The sequence below is a fragment of the Eschrichtius robustus genome, chromosome 8, assembly GCF_028021215.1.
Source record: "Eschrichtius robustus isolate mEscRob2 chromosome 8, mEscRob2.pri, whole genome shotgun sequence".
NCBI lineage: Eukaryota > Metazoa > Chordata > Mammalia > Artiodactyla > Eschrichtiidae > Eschrichtius > Eschrichtius robustus.
The window spans coordinates 106,974,076-106,996,420 of NC_090831.1; the positions used below are offsets into that span (position 1 = coordinate 106,974,076).

At 45.3% G+C, this 22,345-nt stretch overlaps 1 protein-coding gene across 2 annotated transcripts in view; it reads left to right on the plus strand.

Moving 5' to 3' along the window:
• The first annotated feature begins 331 nt into the window (after positions 1 to 331).
• Positions 332 to 22,345, plus strand: part of SMO (smoothened, frizzled class receptor) — a 36,757-nt gene continuing 14,743 nt past the window's right edge. The window contains exon 1 of one of the 2 annotated variants that reach the window (XM_068549425.1): positions 332 to 390. Coding sequence is in view for 1 of the 2 variants with exons in the window: in XM_068549424.1 (XP_068405525.1) it covers positions 17,226 to 17,556 (331 nt within the window). In the remaining variant the exon portion in view is untranslated. Of the gene's footprint in view, positions 391 to 16,712; positions 17,557 to 22,345 lie in introns of those variants that run through there. The other variant, XM_068549424.1, reaches the window with a different exon arrangement.

Genomic DNA, 22,345 nt, shown 5'->3' on the forward strand with positions numbered 1-22,345 from the left:
CGGTGTAGCCCTCTCGCCGGGAAGGGAAGGGGGGAGGAGTGGGGGGGGGAGGAGTGAGGAGGAGGAAGGCCATCTCTTCACTCCCAGTCTAGACCCTCTAGCCCTCTCCTCCATCTTTATCTGAAAGAGCTGGGTACCGCGGCCCATCTTGCTTTAGTGAAGACCCAGAAAAAAAATTTGCAGCCGTGCGCAGGACTTCCTCGCGCGAAGAAGAGCAGGCGAGCGCCGAGAGCAGGGAGGCCCGGCTGGCGCGTCGCGGGGCGGGGCCGGGGCCGGGGCCGGGGCGGGGCCCCGTGGCGCCGTGGGTGGTCCCCACCCCCGCGGCGGCTGGCCCGCGCCTCCCCCACCCCGCCCGCGAGGAGGGGTAGGGCTGCGTGACCCCACTTCCCGGTGAGTGTTCCCCCAAGTCTCCTAACCTAGCTCTGCAGTCGGGAAGCTCAGACTAGGGCCTTGGCCTGGCCGGGGAAAGGTGGGAGAAGCCCTACCGCGCTGGGCAGAGCCTAGAGTTCTCTCCCCGCCCCCAGTTTCCCCTAAACCAGCCTTCCGCTCCTGGGAGGGCGCCTTTCCAGCAGCCGCCTGGGGCCCCAGCCAATGTTTAGCTCCAGCTAGTAACAGAACGGAAAGAAAAAATAAAATCTTTTATTTTAAAAAGTAAGGGCCTTTTATTCTGGGAGAGAAGAGTAAAAAAGCGCGCTTTCTTAGTGCCAGAGAGTGGCATTTTATGCTCCTTCATTTGGTGGTGCGGACCAGGAACTCGGTGTTAGGGAGCTGGGGTGATGCACCTTCCCGGTTCACCGATTTTGAGGAGCTTACCTGGTAGGGGGCTGTTTAAGCCCTTTTGGAGGAAAAGACCAGGAACGCTAGTCTGCAGAACCAGGATTCAAATCCAGATTTTTTGAACTCCAAACTACACTTTTACTTAAGTCTCTACTGTCTCTCACTATCTAGCCTTCTGGGCTTGTATTGATACAAAAGGAGTCGGGAATTTCCCACCAAGTCCCAGGCCTTAAAAGACCCTGAGCTTTAAATGTTCAGGAGCTTATAGTGCAGTTCAATGTTTTTACCTAGATTCGTTTCTCAGTGTCTTTTTAGCTTTCTTTCTCTTTGGCCTGATGCTGGGAGAGAAAATGCCCAGTTTGTTAAAGGTTTCTCAACATTATTTCACGTTTCAATTTAATTTGCTCCCTGAATTTCTATCAGTTTAAAAACCCTAGTCTCAACATGTGGGGTTAACACCAGTATCTTAGAACAGCTATCAAATCTAGGCCTCAAAGGTGGGTGAGTGGAAGAAGATTCTTGGGGCAGTGGAGATCAGGCTGGATGAGCAGAAGTGGACAGAAAGGGCCTGAAGGAGGGTGAAAATTTGTCTGGCATGACATGGCAAGAAAGGTACCCCTACAGTCTGTGGGCCTCAAACCCTACAATTTAAACAAGGACTTGAGTCCAGGAGTGCAAATTTTGCAGAATGTTCAATGAAATTCTAATTTCCTCTGTATTTGTTTTCTATTGCTGATGTAACAAATTACCATAAACTGGGTGGCTTAATTCAACACAAATTTGTTATTTTACAGTTTTGGAGGTCAGAAATCTGAAATGGGTCTCACTGAGCTAAAACCAAGGTGTGAGCAGGGCTAAATTCCTTCTGGGGGCTCTAGAGAATCCACTTTCCAGCTTCTAGAGGCCATTTGCGTTCCTTGGTGCCTGGCCCCTCTTTCCATCTTTAAAGCACATAACTCCAGCCTCTGCTTCTGTGGTCACATCTCCTTTTTCTCTGACTTTGACTCTCCTATATCTCTCCTATAGGACTCTTGTGATTAATTTGGGCCCACCTAGGTTATCCAGATTATCTGCCATTTTAAGATTCATTTTTTTTAAATTTTTAACTTTTTATTTTATATTGAAGTATTGTTGATTAACAATATTGTGTTAGTTTCAGGTGTACAACAAAATTATTCAGTTATACATATACATGTATCTGTTCTTTTTCAAATTCTTTTTAATTTAACCATATCTATAAAGTCCCTTTTACCATGTAAGGTATATACACAGAAGTTCTGGGATTAGGACATAGACATTTTGGGGTGGCTCTTATTCAGCCTGTCACATCCGCTTCCCACTACATGCATGACTTAAAGGTGGGGGAGATGTAGAAATGGACTGTTGTTGGATATTGGCAAGAGTTTGACGTAGGTGTTGTCTGGCCTTCATTCTAGTAATTACCTAACATTTATTGTGTGCTTGCTGTGTGTCAGGTACATATTTATTACAAAGTTTGATATGTGGGTCCTTTACTGTTTTCTAACTTGTTCTCATCCCAAAGACCAGATGTGTTAACAGGGCCAGGGACCAATTTCAAAAAAGGGGAACAGCGCAGCTTCTTCCACCAGAAGAGTTCTTCTGGTCCATTACTCTAAAAAGGTCAAGAACATTTTGTAAACCCACTCCCCGCCCCCAAAAAAGTTAAGAGTAACTAGATACTCCAAATTGCCATAGATAAAACCCTCAGAGATGGATAACCACACTGTAGAACTGAGGTTGGAAGTTAAGCTCTAGAGTCCTCACTACCATGCCAGGGACCTGGTCAAGCAATCAGATGAATGGAATAGCATAGAGATTCCAGAAGAGTTTTTAATCATCAGTACTCACTGACTAGTAAACAAGAAGCAACACAATGATGAGAGGAAGGGGTAATCACTAATAAAAGTTGTTAGGACAAATGGATTACATTACAGAAGAGGAGTAACTCAGATTCATATCTCACATCATACACTGCAGTTCATTCCAGAAGGTAAAAGGATATTATAAAGCAAAATGAACAACAAAAATGAAAATCAGAATATTATCTGTGTCCTAGCTGTCGAGAACTAGAGTGGACAGCTTTTCAGTGCATCTGCCCAGCTCACAGGGATTCTTCCTTCTTTGGAAACTGGCCCCCTACCACCAAGCCATAAGGGTGAGTCTTGAGAAGCCATATTTGTACTATAAGACCTGGTCTCCTGGACAGAACTGACTGGATCAGGCTTGGGCACTGTATTAGTATCCTAGGGCTGCTATAACAAAGTATAGTTGACCCTTGAACAACGCAGGGGTTAGGGGCACCAACACCCCATGTAGTCGAAAATCCTGAGAACTTTACAGTTGGCCTTCTGTATTCACAGTTCCGCGTCTGTGGATCCAACCAACCCTGATCATGCAGTACTGTAGTACATATTTATTGAAAAAAATCCGTGTATAAGTGGACCAGTGCAGTTCAAACCCATGTTGTTCAAGAGTCAACTGTACCACAAACTGGGTAGCTTAAAACAGAACTTATTATCTCACACAGTTCTGGAAGCCAGAAGTTTGAAATCAAAGTGTTGGCAGGGCCGTGCTCCCTCTGGCCTCTAGGACAGGATTCTTCCTTGCCTCTTCCAACTGCTGGTAGCCCCAGGCATTCCTTGGCTTGTGGCAGCATAACTGCAACCTTTGCCTCCATCTTCACGTGGTCATCTTCCCTCTGTGTCCGTGTCCCAATTTCTTCTTATAAAGACACCAGTCGTATAGGAATAAGGGCCCACCCTACTGCTGTATGACCTCATCTTAACTAATTACATCTGCAACCACCCTGTTTCCAAATAAGGCCACATTCTGAAGTACTGGAGGGTTAAGGATTCAACAAATCTTTTTTGGGGGAACACGATTCAACCCATAACAGGCATCTAACCTAAACTGTGCCAAACGGAGTTCCCTCTGTGGGACTTTGGAATTGAAAATGAGATTCTAGTCACAGCCTGGCCTGACTGGTCTGGTGGAGAAAGAAGAAAAAAGGAATCTGAGGCTCAGCTTCTTACACCTTACGGACTAAGTAGCAGAGAAAGTCTATTTACAGAAAGAGCAGAATGAAACACATTGGGGGTGGGGCAGAGAGGCAGAGAAAAGGGAGCCGAGGAAGGATACTCCTGGAAGCAGCTTTCACTGTGGTCCTACAATGTTTCTGCAGCTCCACGGCTGTCCTCCCTTGGATTCCCTGAGATGCTCTGTGTGCTTACAGAAAAGCCTGCTTTGTTTGCTTAAGGAAGCTCAACTTGGTTTCTGTTGCTTACAAGCAAAGCTAATAGCAAAGCTATAATCACAGTAAGATTCTATATTAGTTTTCTATTACCGCTATAACACCTCACCACAAACTTAGTGCATAAAACTACACACGCTCATAATCATGCAGTTCTGTAGGTCAGAGTCCGATATGGGTCTCATCAGGCTAAAATCAAGATGCTGGCAGGGCTGCATTTCTTCGGGAGTTTCCAAGGGAGGATCTCTTTCCTTGCCTTTTCCAGCTTCTTGAAGTTCCGTTCTCCCATCTTCAAAGCCAGAAACAGCAGATCAAGTCCTTCTCACCACACTCTCTCTCTTGTTTTCTGCAGCTGGGGAAGGTTCTCGGCTTTTAAGAACCCATGTGAATAGATTGGGTCCACCTGCATGATCCAGGCTAACCTCCCCACCTCAAATCCTTAACCTTAATCACATCCATCTGCAAAGTCCCTTTTACCATGTGAGGCATCATATTCACAGGTTCTGAGGATTAGGATGTGGACATCTTTTTTTTTTTGGTCTGCGTTGGGTCTTCGTTGCTGTGTGCGGGCTTTCTCTAGTTGCAGCGAGCAGGGGCTACTCTTCGTTGCGGTGCGAGGGCTTCTCATTGCAGTGGCTTCTCTTGTTGCAGAGCATGGGCTCTAGGCACGCGGGCTTCAGTAGTTGTGACTCGCGGGCTCCAGAGCGCAGGCTCAGTAGTTGTGGCGCACTGGCTTGTTTGCTCCGCGGCATGTGGGATCTTCCCGGACCAGGGCTTGAACCCTGGATTGGCAGGCAGATTCTTAACCACTGCGCCACCAGGGAAGCCCCAGGATGTGGACATCTTTAGGACCCATTATTTTGCCTACCACTGATGCACAATAAAATATATTGTGACCAGTTGTAACAAGATAGATGGCTGAGAGCTTAATGATCTTTCTTTGTATGGTTTCTTTTTCCTGTAAAATTTCTTCATTTTACATATTTGAACAACTCGGTCTGAAGCCTTGACCTCCTGAAGCTTTTTATGAGGAACACAGGGTCAATTCTGTCCAGATTCAAGGACCTTTATTTAGCTGCCTTCTCATAGCTGAAGCTTTAACTATCCCAGAAAGACTCTAAATGAAGATATATTCCCAGAAGTCCGGATTGGAGCAGGGAAGGAATGAACAGAATGGGATCAAATGCTTATTCCCCACTAGAGAACTGCATGTATTAAAATGTTATTACTGAAAAAGGCAATTGAAATTCCTCTAAATAGAGAGTCTGGGTTGGATACCTTGAAAAAGGTGTTTTCTGGCAGGAGGCTGTAAGGGCCAATTTGTGTTTAGACACAATAAACAAAATGCATACCTACAGGAAGGCAGGTAAACGCATGCATTCATTCAACAAAGATAATGTGCCAGGTGCCATTTTAGCAGTGGGCACACAATGGAGAACACAACAAGTTCCTGCCTTCGTAAGTCTACTGGAGAAGACAGAGTTATACAAAATACGTTATATCTTATATATTACATATACTATGATGTCAGGTAGCGATATAGGCTAGGAAGAAAAAGCAGGCTCTGAGGGTAGAGACTGATGGAAGAGGTGCTATTTTGGATGAGGCAGTTAAAAATGCTTTCAATTTTTTTTTTTTTTTTGCCGAGCCACGTGGCTTGCAGGATCTTAGTTCCCCAACCAAGGATTGAACCTGGGCCCTTGGCAGTGAAAGCACAGAGTCCTGGGACTTCCCTGGTGGCACAGTGGTTAAGAATCCGCCTGCCGACCCAGCAATCCCACTACTGGGCGTATACCCAGAGAAAACCATAATTCAAATAGACACATGCACACCGATGTTCATTGCAGCACTATTTACAATAGCCAGGTAATGGATGCAACCTAAATGCCCATCAACAGACGAATGGATGAAGAAGATTTGGTACATATGTACAATCAGCCATAAAAAGGAATGAAATTGGGTCATTTGTAGAGATGTGGATGGACCTAGAGACTGTCATACAGAGTGAAGTAAGTCAGATAGAGAAAAACAAATATCGTATATTAACGCATATATGTGGAATCAAGAAAAATGCTACAGATGAACCGGTTTGCAAGGCAGAAATAGAGACAGATGTAGAGAACAAACATATGGACACCAAGGGGGGAAGTGGGGGGCAGGGTGGTGGAATGAATTGGGAAATTGGGATTGACATATATAAACTAATATGTATAAAATAGGTAACTAATAAGAACCTGCTCTGTAATAAAGAAAGAAAGAATCCTCCTGCCAATGCAGGGGACACGGGTTCCATCCTTGGTCTGGGGAAGATCCCACATTCCGCGGAGCAACTAAGCCTGTGCACCACAACTACTGAGCCTGCACGCCGCAACTACTGAAGCCCACACGCTCTAGGGCCTGTGCTCCATAGCAAGAGAAGCCACTGCAATGAGAAGCCCGCTCACCACAACGAAGAGTAGCCCCTGCTTGTTGCAACTAGAGAAAGCCCGTGCGCAGCAACGAAGACCCAACACAGCCAAAAATGAAAAATAAAAATAAAAAATAAAAAAAGAATAAAGCTACTTTTAAAAAAAAAGCGCAGAGTCCTACCACTGGACCGTCATGGAATTCCAAAAAATGCCTTCAATTTTAAAAAATGATTTTATTCTGAAATAATTATAGACTCACAAGAGGTTGCAAGGAAATGTACAGGGAAGCCACATGCATTTTCCCTAACCTCATCCAATGTTGACATCTCATGCAATTATAGTGTGATATCAAAACCAAGGAATTAACATTAGTGCAATCCACAGAGCTTATTCAGATTTCACCAGTTATACATGCAGTCATTTGAGTATGTGTGCATAGTTCTATGTAATTTTATCGTATGTGTAGCCTTGAGTAATCATCACTACAATCAAGGTACTGAACTGCATATATGAATTATATCTCAGTAAAGCTGTTACCAAAAAATACTCAATTGTGCCATCATCACAAGACATGTTGTTGGTGTTACCTCTTCATAACCACACCCATCCCTCCCCACCATCACTAACCCCCGGCAACCACTAATTCATTTGCCATCTCTATACTTATGTCATTTCATGAATGTTACATAAATGAAATCATGCAATAGATATCCTTTGAGATTGGCTTTTTTCACTCAGCATAATTCCCTTGAGATCTGTCCAAGTTGTTATGTGTATCAGTAGTTCATTCCTCTTTATTGCTGACTAGTGTTCCATGGTACGGATGTACCACAGTTTGTTTAACCATTCACCCATTAAAAGACATTTGGTTAGTTTTCCAGTTTTGAGCTATTACAGATAAAACTGCTATGAATATTGATGTACAAGTTCCTGCGTGGAAACAAGTCTCCATTTCTTTTGGCTAAACGCCCAGATGTGTGATTGTTTGGGTTGTATGGTAAGTGTATGTATGGTTTTTTCAGAAACTGACAAATTGTTTTCCAGAGGGGCTGTATCATTTTATGTTCCCCAGCAATGTATGAGTGATCCAGTTTCTCCCCAGCCTTGCCAGCACTTGGTGTTAATCATTTTTTTTTTTTTAATTTTATTTATTTATTTATTTATGGCTGTGTTGGGTCTTTGTTTCTGTGCGAGGGCTTTCTCTAGTTGCGGCAAGTGGGGACCACTCTTCATCGCGGTGCGCGGGCCTCTCACTATCGCGGCCTCTCTTGTTGCAGAGCACAGGCTCCAGAAGCGCAGGCTCAGTAGTTGTGGCTCACGGGCCCAGTTGCTCCGCGGCATGTGGGATCTTCCCAGACCAGGGCTCGAACCCGTGTCCCCTGCATTGGCAGGCAGATTCTCAACCACTGCGCCACCAGGGAAGCCCAATCGTATTTTTCATTTTAGCCATTTTAATAAGTGTGTCGTGATTATCTCATTGTGGTTTAATTTGCATTTCTCTAATGACTAATGATGTTGAATATCTTCTCATGTACTATTTGCCACCTCTATATTCTCTTCAGTGAGAATATATTTTGCCCATTTTCTAATGAGATTGTTTGTTTTTTTAATGCTGAGTCTTGAGAGTTCTTTATGTATTCCAGATTCTAGACCTTTATCGGATATGTGATTTGCAAATATTTTCTCCCAGTCTATAATTTTTCTTTTCACTCTCTTAACAGTGTCTTTTGCAGAGCTAAACTTTTTAAAATTCTGATAAGGTCTAATTTATCTATTTTTTTTCTTATGGGTCATTCTTTTGGTATCAAGTCTAAGAACTCTTTGCCTAGTCATAAGTCCTGAAAATTTTCTCCTATGTTCTTTCCTAGAAGTTTTATAGCTTTACATTTACATGATTCATTTTGAGTTAATTTTTGTATAAGCTGCAAAGTTTAGGTTGAGTTTCATATTTTTGCTTATGGATGTCTAATTTCTCCAGCACCATTTATTGAAAAGGTTCCCTCTTCCATTGAATTTCTTTTGCTACTTTGTCAAAAATTAACTGGGCATATTTGGGGGCATATTTATGAATTCTCTATTCTGTTCCATTAATCAGTGTATCTATCTTTCTGTCAGTACCACACTGTCTTGATTACTATAGCTTTATAGTAAGCTTTAATATCAAATTATTCCTCCCACTTTATTCTTCTTTTCCAAAAACTATTTTGGCTATACTAGGGCCTTTCACTTTCCATATAACTTTTAGAATAAGCTTGTCTATGTCTACAGAGAAATTTGCTGAGATTTAGATGGTATTGAGGTTTAGGGGAATCAATTTAGGGAAAATTGGCATCTTTACTACGTTGAATCTTCTTATCTATGAACACGGTGTGTCTCTCCAAGGATTTAGGTTGTTTTTTCATTCCTTTAATCAGCATTGCGTAATTTTCACTATACAGGTCTTGTACATATTTTTGGTAGGTTTATACTTAAGTATTTCATCTTCTTTGGAGCAACTATAAGGAATGCCTTCTTGAGGAGGGTTAGTTGAACAGAGACTCGAGTGAAGTAAGAACATGAGAGCAAACAAGAGTGCAAAGGTCCTGAGGCAGGCATTTGCTTGGTGTGTGTAAGGACCAGCAAAATGAACAGCATGTTTGAGATGGAGTGAACTAGAAAAAGAGTAGCAGCAAATGAGATCCAGGAGGTTGCCAGGGGTCGACAGGGCCTCGGTGAAGCCACGATGAGATCTTGGAATTTACCCTGAGTGTGATGAGATGCCATTAGAGAGTTCTGAGCACAGGAATGATATGATCTGCCTTACGTTTTAGAAGGATCACCCTGGCACCTGACTGGAGAATCGGCTGTAGAAGGGTACGGGGAAAGAGAGGGCTCTGTTAGGAAGCTCTTGGAGTGGCCCAGGAGATAGATGATGGGAGCTCCAAACTGGCTGGCAGCTGTGGAGGTGATGAAGAGTAGTTGGAGTCTAGACATATTTTGAAGGTGTAGCTGACAGGATATGCTGATGGATTGGGTGTGGGTTGTTAGAAAAAGAGAAGAGTCAAGGATGAGTCAAAGGTTCTTGGCCTGAGTGCAGCTGGGTAAATGGTGGTGCCATTTATTGAGAAGAGGAAAATTACATTCTTTTTTGGTTTGTTTTTCTTTCTTTTTTAAAAATTGAAGTATAGTTGATATACAATGTTGCGTTAATTTCTGCTGTACAGCAAAGTGATTCAGTTATACATATATACATTCTTTTTTAATATTCTTTTCCCTTATGGTTTATCATAGGATATTGAATATAGTTCTCTGTGCTATACAGTAGGACCTTGTTGTTTATCCATTCTATATACAAAAGCTTACATCTGCTAACCCCAACCTCCCACTCCATCCCACCCCCTCCCCCTTGCAGCTACCAGTCTGTTCTCTATGTCTGTGATTCTGAAAAACTATATTCTTTAGTATAAAAGCAGAACTGTCACCACCGAGAAAAGACCTAAAACCTGAAATCACAGTGTACAGTCACAGACTGAAATGGGGCAAGATTACCCTTTCCCAAACCAGCCCCATTTCTACACTGTTGGCTACCAGTTGGACTTACAGGAATCACTGAAATGGCACCATAGGTTGGATGTTGGAGATGAAAAAAGGAAAGTGAAACCAAAAGTTATTAAGTACTTAAGGACCAAGCTTTTCACTATTACATCATATTAATCTTCATTAGATTCCTTATAGCTAAGTAGTAATATGCTTACTTTTTCTTTTTAAAAAAGTTATGGTAGGGCTTCCCTGGTGGCGCAGTGGTTGAGAATCTGCCTGCTAATGCAGGGGACACGGGTTCGAGCCCTGGTCTGGGAGGATCCCACATGCCGCGGAGCAACTGGGCCCGTGAGCCACAACTGCTGAGCCTGCGCGTCTGGAGCCTGTGCCCCGCAACGGGAGGGGCCGCGATAGTGAGAGGCCCGCGCACCGCGATGAAGAGTGGTCCCTGCACCACGATGAAGAGTGGCCCCTGCTTGCCGCAACTAGAGAAAACCCTCGCACGAAACGAAGACCCAACACAGCTAAAAAAATAGAATAAATAAATAAATAAATAATGTTAAAAAAAAAAAAAAGTTATGGTAAAGTATATATAACTTAATAGTTATCATTTTAACCATTTGTAAGTTTACAATTCAGTGGCATTAAATATACTTATAATGTTGTATAATCATCACCACTGTCTCAATCCAAGACTTTTCATCATCCCCAACAAAAACTGTACCCATTAAACAATAACTCCCCTTTCCTCCCTCCCCTCTAACCCTTAGTAAACAATATTCTATTTTCTGTCTCTGTGAATTTGCCTATTCTAGGTAGCTCATATAAGTGGAATCATTCAATCTTTGTCCTTTTATGTCTGGCTTATTTCATTGAAAATAATGTTTTCAAGGTCCATACATGTTATAACATGTATCAAAATTTCATTCATTTTTATGGCTAATTAATATTCCACTGTATGTACGGTCGTCCCTTAGTATCCACAGGGAATTGGTTCCAGGACCTGCCTCAGATACCAAAATCCTCAGAGTCCCTGGTTGGCCCTCCATATCCATGGTTCTGCACCTGCAGATACAACCAACCTTGGATCATGTAATACTGTAGCATTTATTGAAAAGAATCCGCTCATAAGTGGACCCCCGCAGTTCAATCCTGTGTTGTTCAAGGGTCAACTGCATATACCACATTTTATTTATCCGTTCATCTATCGATGGACGCTTAGATTGTTTCTGCCTTTTGGCTATCGTGAATAGTGCTGCTATGACCATTGGTATACAAGTACATGTTTGACTTCCTGCTGTCAGTTCTTTTGGACATATACCTAGGAGTGGAATTGCTGGGTTATATGGCAGTTCTATGTTTAGCCTTTGGAGAAACTACAAAACTTTACCACAGCAGTTGCATCATTTTACATTCCCACCACCAGTACACAAGGATTTTAATTTCTCTATGTCCTTGCCAACACTTGTTATCTTCTCTGTGTGTGTGTGTTTTTTTTAATAGCCATCCTAGTAGTTGTGGAGTGGTACCTCATTGTTGTTTTGATTTGCATTTCTCTAATGACTAATGGTGTTGAGCATCTTTTCATGTGCTTATTGGCCATTTGTATGTCTTCTTTGGAGAAATGTCTGTTCAAGTCTTTGGCCCTTTTTAATTAGGTTGTTTTGTTGTTGCTGTTGTTGAGTTTTAGGAGTTCTTTGTATATTCTGGATATTAATCCCTTATCAGATATATGATTTGCAAGTATTTTCTCCCATTCTGTTGGTTGTCTTTTTGCTTTAATAATAGTATCCTTTAATGCACCAAAGTCCTTAATTTTGATGAAGTCCCATTTATCTATGTTTTCTTTTATTGCCTATAATTTGGGTGTCCTATCCTTAAAATCATTGCCAAATACAGTGTCATGCAGATTTCCCCCAGTTTTCTTCTAAGATTTTTGTAGTTTTTAGCTCTTAAATTTAGGTCTTTAATCCATTTTTAATTAATCTTTGTTTATTGTGTAAGGTAAGGGTACAACTTCCTTCTTTTGCATGTAAATATCTAGTTTTCCCAACATTTCTTTTGATCTCCCACTGAATAGTTTTGGTACCCTTCTAGAAAATCAATTGGCCATATATGTAAGGGTTTATTTTTAAGCTCTCTATTCTATTCTATTGGCCTATATGCCTCTCCTTCTGACAGTATCATAGTGGGTTTTTTTGTTGTTGTTTTTAATAAATTTTTATTTATTTGTTTATTTTTGGCTGCGTTGGGTCTTCGTTGCTGCACGTGGGCTTTCTCTAGTTGCGGTGAGCGGGGGCTACTCTTTGTTGTTGTGCGTGGGCTTCTCATTGCGGTGGCTTCTCTTGTTGTGAAGCATGGGCTCTAGGCGCGTGGGCTTCAGTAGTTGTGGCTCGTGGGCTCAGTAGTTGTGGCTCACGGGCTTCAGTAGTTGTGGTGCGTGGGCTCTAGAGTGCAGTCTCAGTAGTTGTGGCACACAGGCTTAGTTGCTCTGCAGCATGTGGGATCTTCCCGGACCAGGGCTCGAACCTGTGTCACCTGCATTGGCAGGCAGATTCTTAACCACTGCACCACCAGGGAAGCCCTATCATAATGTTTTAATTGCTGCAGCTTTGTAGTAAGTTTTAAAATTGTGAAGTTTAAGTCCTCTAATTTTATTTTTTTATTTTTATTTTTTTATTAATTAATTAATTTATTTTTGGCTGTGTTTGGGTCTTTGTTTCTGTGCGAGGGCTTTCTCCAGTTGCGGCGAGCGGGGGCCACTCTTCATTGTGGTGCGCGGGCCTCTCACTGTCGCGGCCTCTCGTTGCGGAGCACAGGCTCCAGATGCGCAGGCTCAGTAGTTGTGGCTCACGGGCCCAGTTGCTCTGCGGCATGTGGGATCCTCCCAGACCAGGGCTCGAACCCATGTCCCCTGCATTGGCAGGCAGACTCTCAACCACTGCGCCACCAGCGAAGCCCCCTCTAATTTTATTAATCTTTTTTCAAGATTGTTTTGGCCATTCAGGGCCCCTTGTAAGTCTATATGTATTTCAGGATCGATCCCCTTCTCCATTTCTGTGAAAAAGGCTGTTGGAATTTTCATAGGGATTGTGTTAAATCTATAGATTGTTTTGGGTAGTATTAACATCTTAACATTGCTAAGTCTTCGTATCCCTGAACACAGAATGTCTTTTCATTTATTTAGGTCTTCTTTAATTTCTTTCAGCAACCTTTTGAAGTTTTCAGTGTACAAGCCTTTCACCTCCTACGTTAGATTTATTCTTAAATGCTTAATTCTTTTAGATACTTTGTAAATGGAATTGCCATCATAATTTCCTTTTCAGAACATTCATTTCTGATGTATTGAAATACAACTGATAATATCTCATTTTTATAAAGAAAGAAATAGGGACTTAGACTAAGTTGTTCAGAGGTTGGCTAGTCAGGTCTCTAACTCCAAATCGACTGTACTCCTTCTCTGAGGATGTAGCTTATCTAGCTCCTTTCCCATTTTGTCCTTTCCCTCTGACTGATGCTCTTCATTGTAAAATAAGAAACACGGGAAAAAAGAAAGAACTGGAGCACTACAACAATTATGCTCCAAATTCTGGCAGGTGTGACAACTGAACCATGAGGAAGCAACTAAGGTCTCAAGGATACCCAGGGATAGCCCATAGATACTTTCATGTTCATTCTTTTCAAGTGGAGGGCCCAGAGGCAAATAACAAAGAGTCAACATTGAATGTGTGACCTCAAAATGCCAAAATATTTGGTGAGAATGACTCAGAAATCAAGAAGCTACTTGAGGCAAATCAAGTACTGTAATACACTGTCACACAGGATAGCTTCTCTTGAACCTGACAAAAGGACTGTGTTACGACACGTACACAGGGTTAAGACTCTGGAGGAACTGGGCGGTGGTGGCTCAGGCTCAGGAGAGGAGCAGTTCTCACTCTGCTACCATGAGGTTGGAGAACAGGAGTGTGTCAGATCACTCAGAGGAGTCTCTAAAAGACACTGGCGGGGGCTTCCCTGGTGGCACAGTGGTTAAGAATCCGCCTGCCAATGCAGGGGACACGGGTTCAAGCCCTGGTCCGGGAAGATCCCACATGCCACGGAGCAACTAAGCCCATGCGCCACAACTACTGAGCCTGCACTCTAGAGCCCGTGAGCCACAACTACTGAGCCTGCCTGCCGCAACTACTGAAGCCCACCCGCCTAGAGCCCGTGCTCCACAACAAGAGAAGCCACTGCAGTGAGAAGCCCGTGCACGGCAACGAAGACCCAACACAGCCAAATATTAATTAATTAATTTAAAAAAAAAAAAAGACACTGGCGGTCTTGGTATGCCTGAAGGAGGGGATGGATGGGCTTTCTCCAGGACCTTGAATGCCATTCAGGAACCACCAGGAAATCCTCTCTTCCCTAGTCCCCACTGAACATTTTCCATCCTCTCCTGAACCTGCTGTCTGACAGGATCCTGAATCTCCACTTCCTGGAGAGTGAGTCTCAGGGAGTTGAGAAATTAGCACATCTTCTCCCTCCTCCTGAAGGGAAGAACATTCTGGATGGAAGACAACACCGTAGGCTCTTCTCAATCTCTAGAATAAAGGTTCTATATTACAATGATGTGATTCTTCCACAAAAGATTCTTCTGCTTCCCAAGAAATCCCAGACAAGGGATGGTACAGCCTTCATACTTGAAGAATTGCTAACATTTTTAGGCAGAAAGGTAAGGGGCTGCCTGAGCATATGCATAGGTTTCTCCCTAATGCATGGACTATGGAGAAAATCCCACAGGGCTTCGAAGCTGCCACAGTAACAACCAGATAGAAGACAAGTGGAGAAAGTTCCTAAAGCAGAGCAACGGTGTGGTATCAGGCAAACTTCTCTGTGGCTCAAACTTTAGACATAAGAGCCATTTCATTTATATCACAGAAAAAAAATAAATAACTGAGGTAGGTCATAATGTTTTAAATTATTTTTCCAGTAGGAATATTACACCCTGATGACATAGACTATTCCCACTTCTTCCACAAATCATCAGCGACTTCCCTCAAAATGGTCCCTTGTCTCCAGACTCTTGCCCTTCGTACCATCCTCACATTGACTGATTAATGTTCTTAAACATATCACTCCTCTGATCAAAATTTTTCACTGTTTCCTATTGCCAGTATAATGAAACCTTAATTCCTCTGTATGTCATTTGCGGTTTCCTACCAGTCAGTTTCCCTGCTTACCCACTACTATGTCCTGATTGCCAGGCTGGTCATGCTCTGAGCTATAGTCATAGTTTCCTCCACTTGTAATGCCAGCTGGGCTTCTCTCTACTTTTCTAACTCTTCCTACTCACTTTTCAGGGCTGGATTCAAATCCCACCTCCTCCACTGCTACCCACACTGACCTGTTCCTGCTATAAATTCCTATAGTACACTCACTGTACACCTCATTTTGGCAGCTTATTTATCGAGTGGTTAATATTACATGCCTGACTGCACTGGATGCTTTGTGGATACAGAGAATAGAATAAGGTCCTTGCCCTAGAGGAGGAGACTTTGCTGCTTTGTCATAGTATATTACTGTTTCTTGAGGGCAAGCCTTGACTCCACAGTAAAAATCCAAGTTCTCAAGTTCTTCAAGTATGTCATTCCTATCACAGTGCTACATACATCCCAGAATTTCAGAAAAAGACTTGCTAAATTGAATTAAATCCTCTCTCTCTCTCTCTCTCTCTCTCCCTCTCCCTCTCTCTGTCTCTAGGGCTTATGTAACACTTGAGGATGGTAGCTGAAGTGAAATAGCTAATTTGCTCTAAAATGGCCAAACCTAACAGAACTAGTTCACTTGGGCTAGGCTGAAGGGATGCGGCAGTGGTAAGAAAGGAAAAACCACCCTAGTGTGCTGCCCCATCAGCAACATGGAAAAGTTGCTCAATGCAAGTCCACTCTCCAGCTGGACCCCTGGTTACTAAGAGGTGGAAACTGCTGCAGGGTGAAATCAAATTCCGTGACTGAAAACATGACAAGCAAAGGAGTGAGAAAAGGCAAAATAAGCAGAGTAGGGAAGGAGAGCAGCATAAACTTCCTTGGCCAGACTATGAGCAGCAAAGGGCCATCAAAGAGGGACTGGCCTCCTTTGGACATAACTAAAGACACGCCAGGCCAGCTGTTGGCAACCACAGTTCAGAGCTTCACACATTTGTAGCAATAAAGGCTTGATGTTGGTACTTTTGGTTTCCAGACGCCTGCTCCCCGAGGTAACAGCAGTGGGGGGCAGCTGCCCTGAGTGACTCTGAGGTAGACTCTCACACAGGTCCTGAGCTGGAAGGACTTGGACGAGTGGGAACCCCAAACCCCGGTATTTTCCATGGGGTCCTAGGACAAGTTGAAAGATCTAACGCAAAGCAGAAAAGACTGGCGGGTTGGGGAGCAGGGGGGGATGTAACAGAGGCTTCAGGCACCCCCTGCCTCTCCCACCGTAAACCAGAGGAGTCCTCTCCCTGCAGACGACCGGGCTGAATGATCCTCAGGCCAATCAAGGTGCCTGCTGAGTCTTGTGGCAACTACTGGCCACGATTGCCACCCATCTCTTGCCCCGAGGCAGTGGCGGGGTCACCAGAGCCCCTGGTCCGGGCCTCTCCGGGTGCCCGGGACGCTGAAGCTCGAGCTCCTCCTCTTCCCTCCCTCGGCCAGTCCCTCCCCCAGCCGTGGAAGAGGGGGGGCCGGGCTTGGCTCGGCGAGGCCCGTGCATTCCAGAGAGTCGAGCGAGCTAGAGCAACAAAGGAACCGGGTAGTTGGCGGGGAGAGTCCCAGGGTTGCGGCACAGTACAGCCAAGTGGGCGTCTGGGCCGCAGGCTGGCGCGAGGGTGGAGCCGGGAACCTAGTCCAGCACCCCCGGCCCGCGCCTGGCCTCCATCGCGGGGCCGGGAGGTGGTTTTAATGGTGGGAGAAGGAATGGGGCTAGAGATTGGGGGCCCAGGGGGCTCCCGCAGCTGAAGATAACTAGGATTGCCAGGGGAAGGGGTAGAGAGTTGTGCACCCCGGCCCGAGCCTCCACCGCCCAACATGGGCCCCGGGTTCCAAAGTTTGCGAAGTTGGGCGCCTAGGGCCCGCGGCGCGCGGAGCGTCCGGGGGGGGCCGACACCGGACTCGCGGGGCGCACAGGTCGCCTGAGCTGCCCCCGAGGCCCCAAGGGTTGCGCGTGTGGCCTGGGGGCTCCGGAGAGCGGGCGGGGGCGCCAGGGCTTCTGCTGAGTTGGCGGGTTTGGCCATGGCCGCTGCCCGCCTCGCACGGGGGCCGGCGCTCCTGCTCCTGGGGCTGTTGCTGCTGCTGCTGCTGGGAGGCCCGGGCCGGGGGGCGGCCTTGAGCGGGAACGCGACCCGGCCTGGGCCGCGGAGCGCGGGCGGGAGCGCGAGAAGGAGCGCGGCCGTGACCGGCCCTCCGCCGCTGCTGAGCCACTGCGGCCGGGCCACCCCCTGCGAGCCGCTGCGCTACAACGTGTGCCTGGGCTCGGCGCTGCCCTACGGGGCCACCTCCACTCTGCTGGCCGGGGACTCGGACTCCCAGGAGGAAGCGCACGGCAAGCTGGTGCTCTGGTCGGGTAAGCGCGCGGGAGCCGGAGCCGGGGGTTTGTGGTGATGGGATGCGGGCATTCTCGGAAAGAATAGGCTCAAGCCTGAGCTTCTGAGAGGGCGGGAGCAGCGCCCGGGAGAGTTGCAAGAACGGAGTCTGAAACTTTGGGGGCAGGCTGTATGCAGGATGGGACCGTCGGTGATGAGGCGGGAGGGCGAGGAAGTTGAGGAAGCGGATCACAAAGGCCTGAGCAGGGTGGGTGAGCAAAGGAAAAGGGGGAATGAGGGGCCCGAGAGCGAGGGGGATGGTGGCTCTGAGCCACAGGAAAGGAGTTTTTTGTTTGTTTGTTTTTTTTAAGAAAAGGAGATGCTCCACGTAGGTGCCACTATGGAAGCGGGGTGCTCGGGAATTCAAGGAGGTGTTTAGACCTTGGAGAAGAGACTGGGAAATCGAATTGGCAGGAAAAAGGGAAAGATGGGGGTAGAAGATTTAGGCATTGAGGGAGAGGGTGGGGGAAAAGAACTGAGTGAAATTTGTGAAGGGTAAGAAACCCCTGGTGATGAGCAATTAAAAGGTAACCAGAAAGTTCCAGAAATCTTGTTTTGGGAGACAGAAGTCCAGTGATCGTGTCTTGCTTTGACAGGTGATTTCAGTTTCCTCATCTGAAAAATGGGGACTCGGTTCCTTGTCTGAGGTTGTGAAGGAATGAGACTATTCCTTCATTCATTCCTTCATGGATTCCTAACCCATTATTTGTGGGTTCCTTGGAAGTTTGGACCCTCAGGCTGGTCTGGGCTGAGGAAGGACACTTAAGTGTGGGATGTCTAGAGCCCCCTGGATACTTTCATGGTGGTCTGAGGTCCCAGAACCCTCACGTCATGGTGGGATTATGACCCAGCCTGAAAAACTGCAGACTGAACCCAAGCAGGTCCTTCTTTAGCAGTGTGGAGTGGATTAGCTCCCCACCTGTCACTCTTCTGGGCTGGGGACCTAAAGAGAAGGGGAGGGAACTGGCCTTGCCACCCCTTGCTTGTAGCTAGGGTGACTCCAAAATTGTCCGTGAAGAAACAGGAAATAAAATCAAAAGGCAGGAGCAGACCTGGCAACCTCCGTCTTTTGATAGGCCTTGGATGCCCCACATCTCAGTTCTGCCCCAGGGACGGGTAAGGATCCTGATAGGGGAGGGTTTGTAGGCTGCCTGTCATTGTCAGGTTGGCCACTAGAGTTCTCAGAGTCTTTGCCGGTTGTTGGACAAAGTCATGTCATTCCTGGCTTGGTACAGATGCCAGAGGAAGAACCCGGAGGATGGTACCCATGGTGGAGCCACATCCTTTGTGGGTATCAGGTTCTAAAGTCAACATGTAGGCAGAAACCATGTGTAATCAACAGTAGCTTTGAAAAATCCATAAATGGCCACAACATAAGGTCTATGTGATTTTGCATACATACTCTTTTATGGTAATATGTTTGTATGAATGTGCAACATATAGTAATGTACAGTATATATGAAGGGGCATACATAGAAAATATAATTTTAGTTTTTAAAATTACATAAATGCAAGAGAGCAGAAGAGGGAAAGGATTTTTAAAAATACACAAAAGAAAGGTATAAACAAGGTTTCTTTGAGTTTAGGAGCCAGCTGTACGGAAAATTTAAATGTCTCAGCACTAGGACTTCCCTGGTGGCGCAGTGGTTAAGAAATCCGCCTGCCAATGCACGGGACACGGGTTCGAGCCCTGGTCTGGGAAGATCCCACATGCCGTGGAGCAACTAAGGCCGTGTGCCACAACTACTGAGCCTGTGCTCTAGAGCCCGTGAACCACAACTGCTGAGCCCGCGTGCCACAACTACTGAAGCCCGCGCACCTAGAGCCCGTACTCTGCCACAAGAGAAGACACCTCAAATGAGAAGCCTGCGCACTGCAGCGAAGAGTAGCCCCTGCTCGCCACAACTAGAGAAACCCTGCGTGCAGCAACGAAGACCCAACGCAACCAAAAAATAAATAAATAAATGTTCCTTTAAAAAAAAAAAAAGTCTCGGCACTAGAATCTCACCCAGTTCTGAGTTGCTCACACTATGAGAGAATATGTGTTCATTCTCTCTCTCTCTTTTTATTTATTTTGCAGGGGCCCATGGTCGAATTCTCCTAAATTAAGTGCATGTGTGATGCTGCCCTTCTGTAGTTACCATCAAATCAGGCAGAAAGGGTATGAACCTCTCTCCAGCCCATACTCCTGAGAGCAGCTGCTGAGCAGGCAGAAGTGGTTTTGGCAGGAAAGTTGAGGAGTCAGAACCATCCACTGGCTTTGTAGGTTCGAACCTCACTAGCTGTGGCTCTGGTGGGGCAGGGTCCTGCAGGGGTGCCGGCACTGAACCCTGGTCCTTAGTTCATTCTGAGCTCTTCTCTGCTGCCACCCTTCATCCCTCAGCTCAGTCCCATTCCCATATGTGTTCTGGGTGTTCTTTTTCTGTGTCTGGTCTTTCTGCTGGATGTTTTATATGAAGTAGGGCCAGAAGCAGGAGTTGGGGTCAGCTGGGTCAGTGGGCGGGTAGTGAACTGGAGCCGAGTGTGAGAATCACAGACAAGCCTTCTGCTGGGGGTTCTGGCTAGTGATTTGTCCTGTCCTGAGCTGGTGGTCTTGATTTGGCTTTGGACGTGGTCAGTGTCACCTGGCTCTTGGAGGTGTTTTTGTGGGTGAAGATGATTTAGCTTGTCTTCATCTGTAAACTTTTGAAAGTAGAGACTTCTTTACTTTTTTAAAAGTCTCAGAGTTCTGAGTACACAACTGTCCACTCATTCATTCAGTTAGGTGTCGGGTGCTTGCTATATGTCATTCTGGATCAGGTTCTGGGGCAGATAAAGGCAAAGAATATGGAAAAAAAAATAGACAAAGAATTCAGACAGGATCCGAAGACAGATAATTAAACAGGCTTTAGCAACACCTCTGAGAGATATTGTGACCGGGTGGGATGCTGAATGAACACAAAGGACTCTGGAGAGCAAGGGAAGACCCCCAGAGGAACTGACATTTAACCCACAACCTGAGAAATAAGTAGGAATTACTGGGGCCAAGGAAGATTTGGGTGGGAAGGATAGGAAGAGGGTATAGCATGCACAAAGGTGTAGAGGTGAGAGGGCTTGGTACTTTTAAGGAAGTATAAAAATTTCAGTAGAGCTGGATCAAAGCATTTGAAGGATAGGATTATAAGAGATAAGACCTAGAGAATTAGAAAATAAAGGGATTCATACCCCATATTAGGAAATTTGGTTGTTTTCCAGAAGATAGTGTGGAGCCACTGAAGGCTTTTAAGCAAGAGAGAGATGTAATCATGTTTGCATTTTAGACCGATCTCTTTGAGTACTGTGTGAAGAAGCCACAGGAGGAGGGAAATCCTGGAGCCTGTTTGCTTGTTTAGGGGATGGTTGAAGTAGTCCAGCTGAGAGATGATGGCCGTCAGGACCGGAGAAACAGCTTGGAGGAAGTGGACAGATCCCGGAGTTTCAGAGGTAGAACCAATGGGACTTGCTGATGAGCGAGCAGGAGGACCCAGGTTTTAGGCTTGGATGGAAGGTGGTGTCATTCCCTTTTGCTAAGCTGGAGAATGCTAGAGAAGGAGGAGGTTTAGGAAGAAAGTATGGGCCATGTGAATTAGAGGCCTTCATTGGACGTCTATGTGGAGATTTCCAGCAGATCTGGAATAAGAGTTGCTGAAGAGAGGTACCCACTATGAGCTTCCTCAGCCTGGATTGCTGAGCCTTTGGAAGCATGCCAGCAAGTGAGGAAGTTTGCAGCTGAGGTTGGGCCAATTTCTAGGTTTATATAGAACTCAGGTCTGTCTCTCCTATGTCTTTCCACTCTCTCGACTTGGGCTTCTTCAGGCACTCAGCATCTTTCCCCAGGATAGCTTGAAATGTCTCCTCTCAGGCATTCCAAGCTGACCAGACAAACATACTATCCAGGCCATGGTCCACCTTCAGCCAAATCTGGTTGGTTTGGTAAATGGGGCAAGAAAGCAGAGAGACCTGTGGCTGGCAAGAGAAACAGGTCCCTGAGAGCCAGCACGTAGCCTCTTTGACCACTGTTGTGCTGTGTGTGTGCACAGGGGTGTGCGGCCCTGTCACCCAGCCGGGGGCAGCCAGTGGGAAAGAGCTGGAGAAGCTGGGTGGAGTTTCTCATTTGCCTCCCAGACACCTAGTTGAGAGACTGAGAGGAGGTCTGTTGTTGGTGATGGTAGGTTGTTTGCAGGGGCAGATCAGGAAGAATTTCCTTAGAGCTGTTCTCAAACCTGGGTGATGATCAGAATCATTCTAAAAATACACATTTTTAGAAAGTATAAAAATACAGAGAAATACCCACGGGCCCAAGTTTTCATTTTTGCGTCAGATTGTTAAATTTTTAATTGTGAAATGTAGCATGTATACAGAAGGTGAATAAGATACTAAATAACAAATAATTATAAAGTGACACCTGAGTCAAGTGATGGTGGGGGCCCCCCCAGGAGCTCCCTCTTTGTTTTTTCCAATCACATCCCCCTCCCTCCTCTTCTAGAAGTAACCATTGCCCTGATGTTTTTGATAATTGTTTCCTCTTTCCTCCATAGTTTTACCATCTAGTTTTGGAATCCGTAAACAGTATATTTCAGTTTTGCATGTTTTTGAACTTTATACAAATGGAATCATGCTGTGTGTATTCTTTTATGTCATTTCTTTTGCTCTACATTATTTTGTAAAATTCATCCATGTTGTTGCAGCTTATTTTTCATTGCTGAATAGTATTCCATTGTAGAATACATCACAACTTATTTATCTATTTTG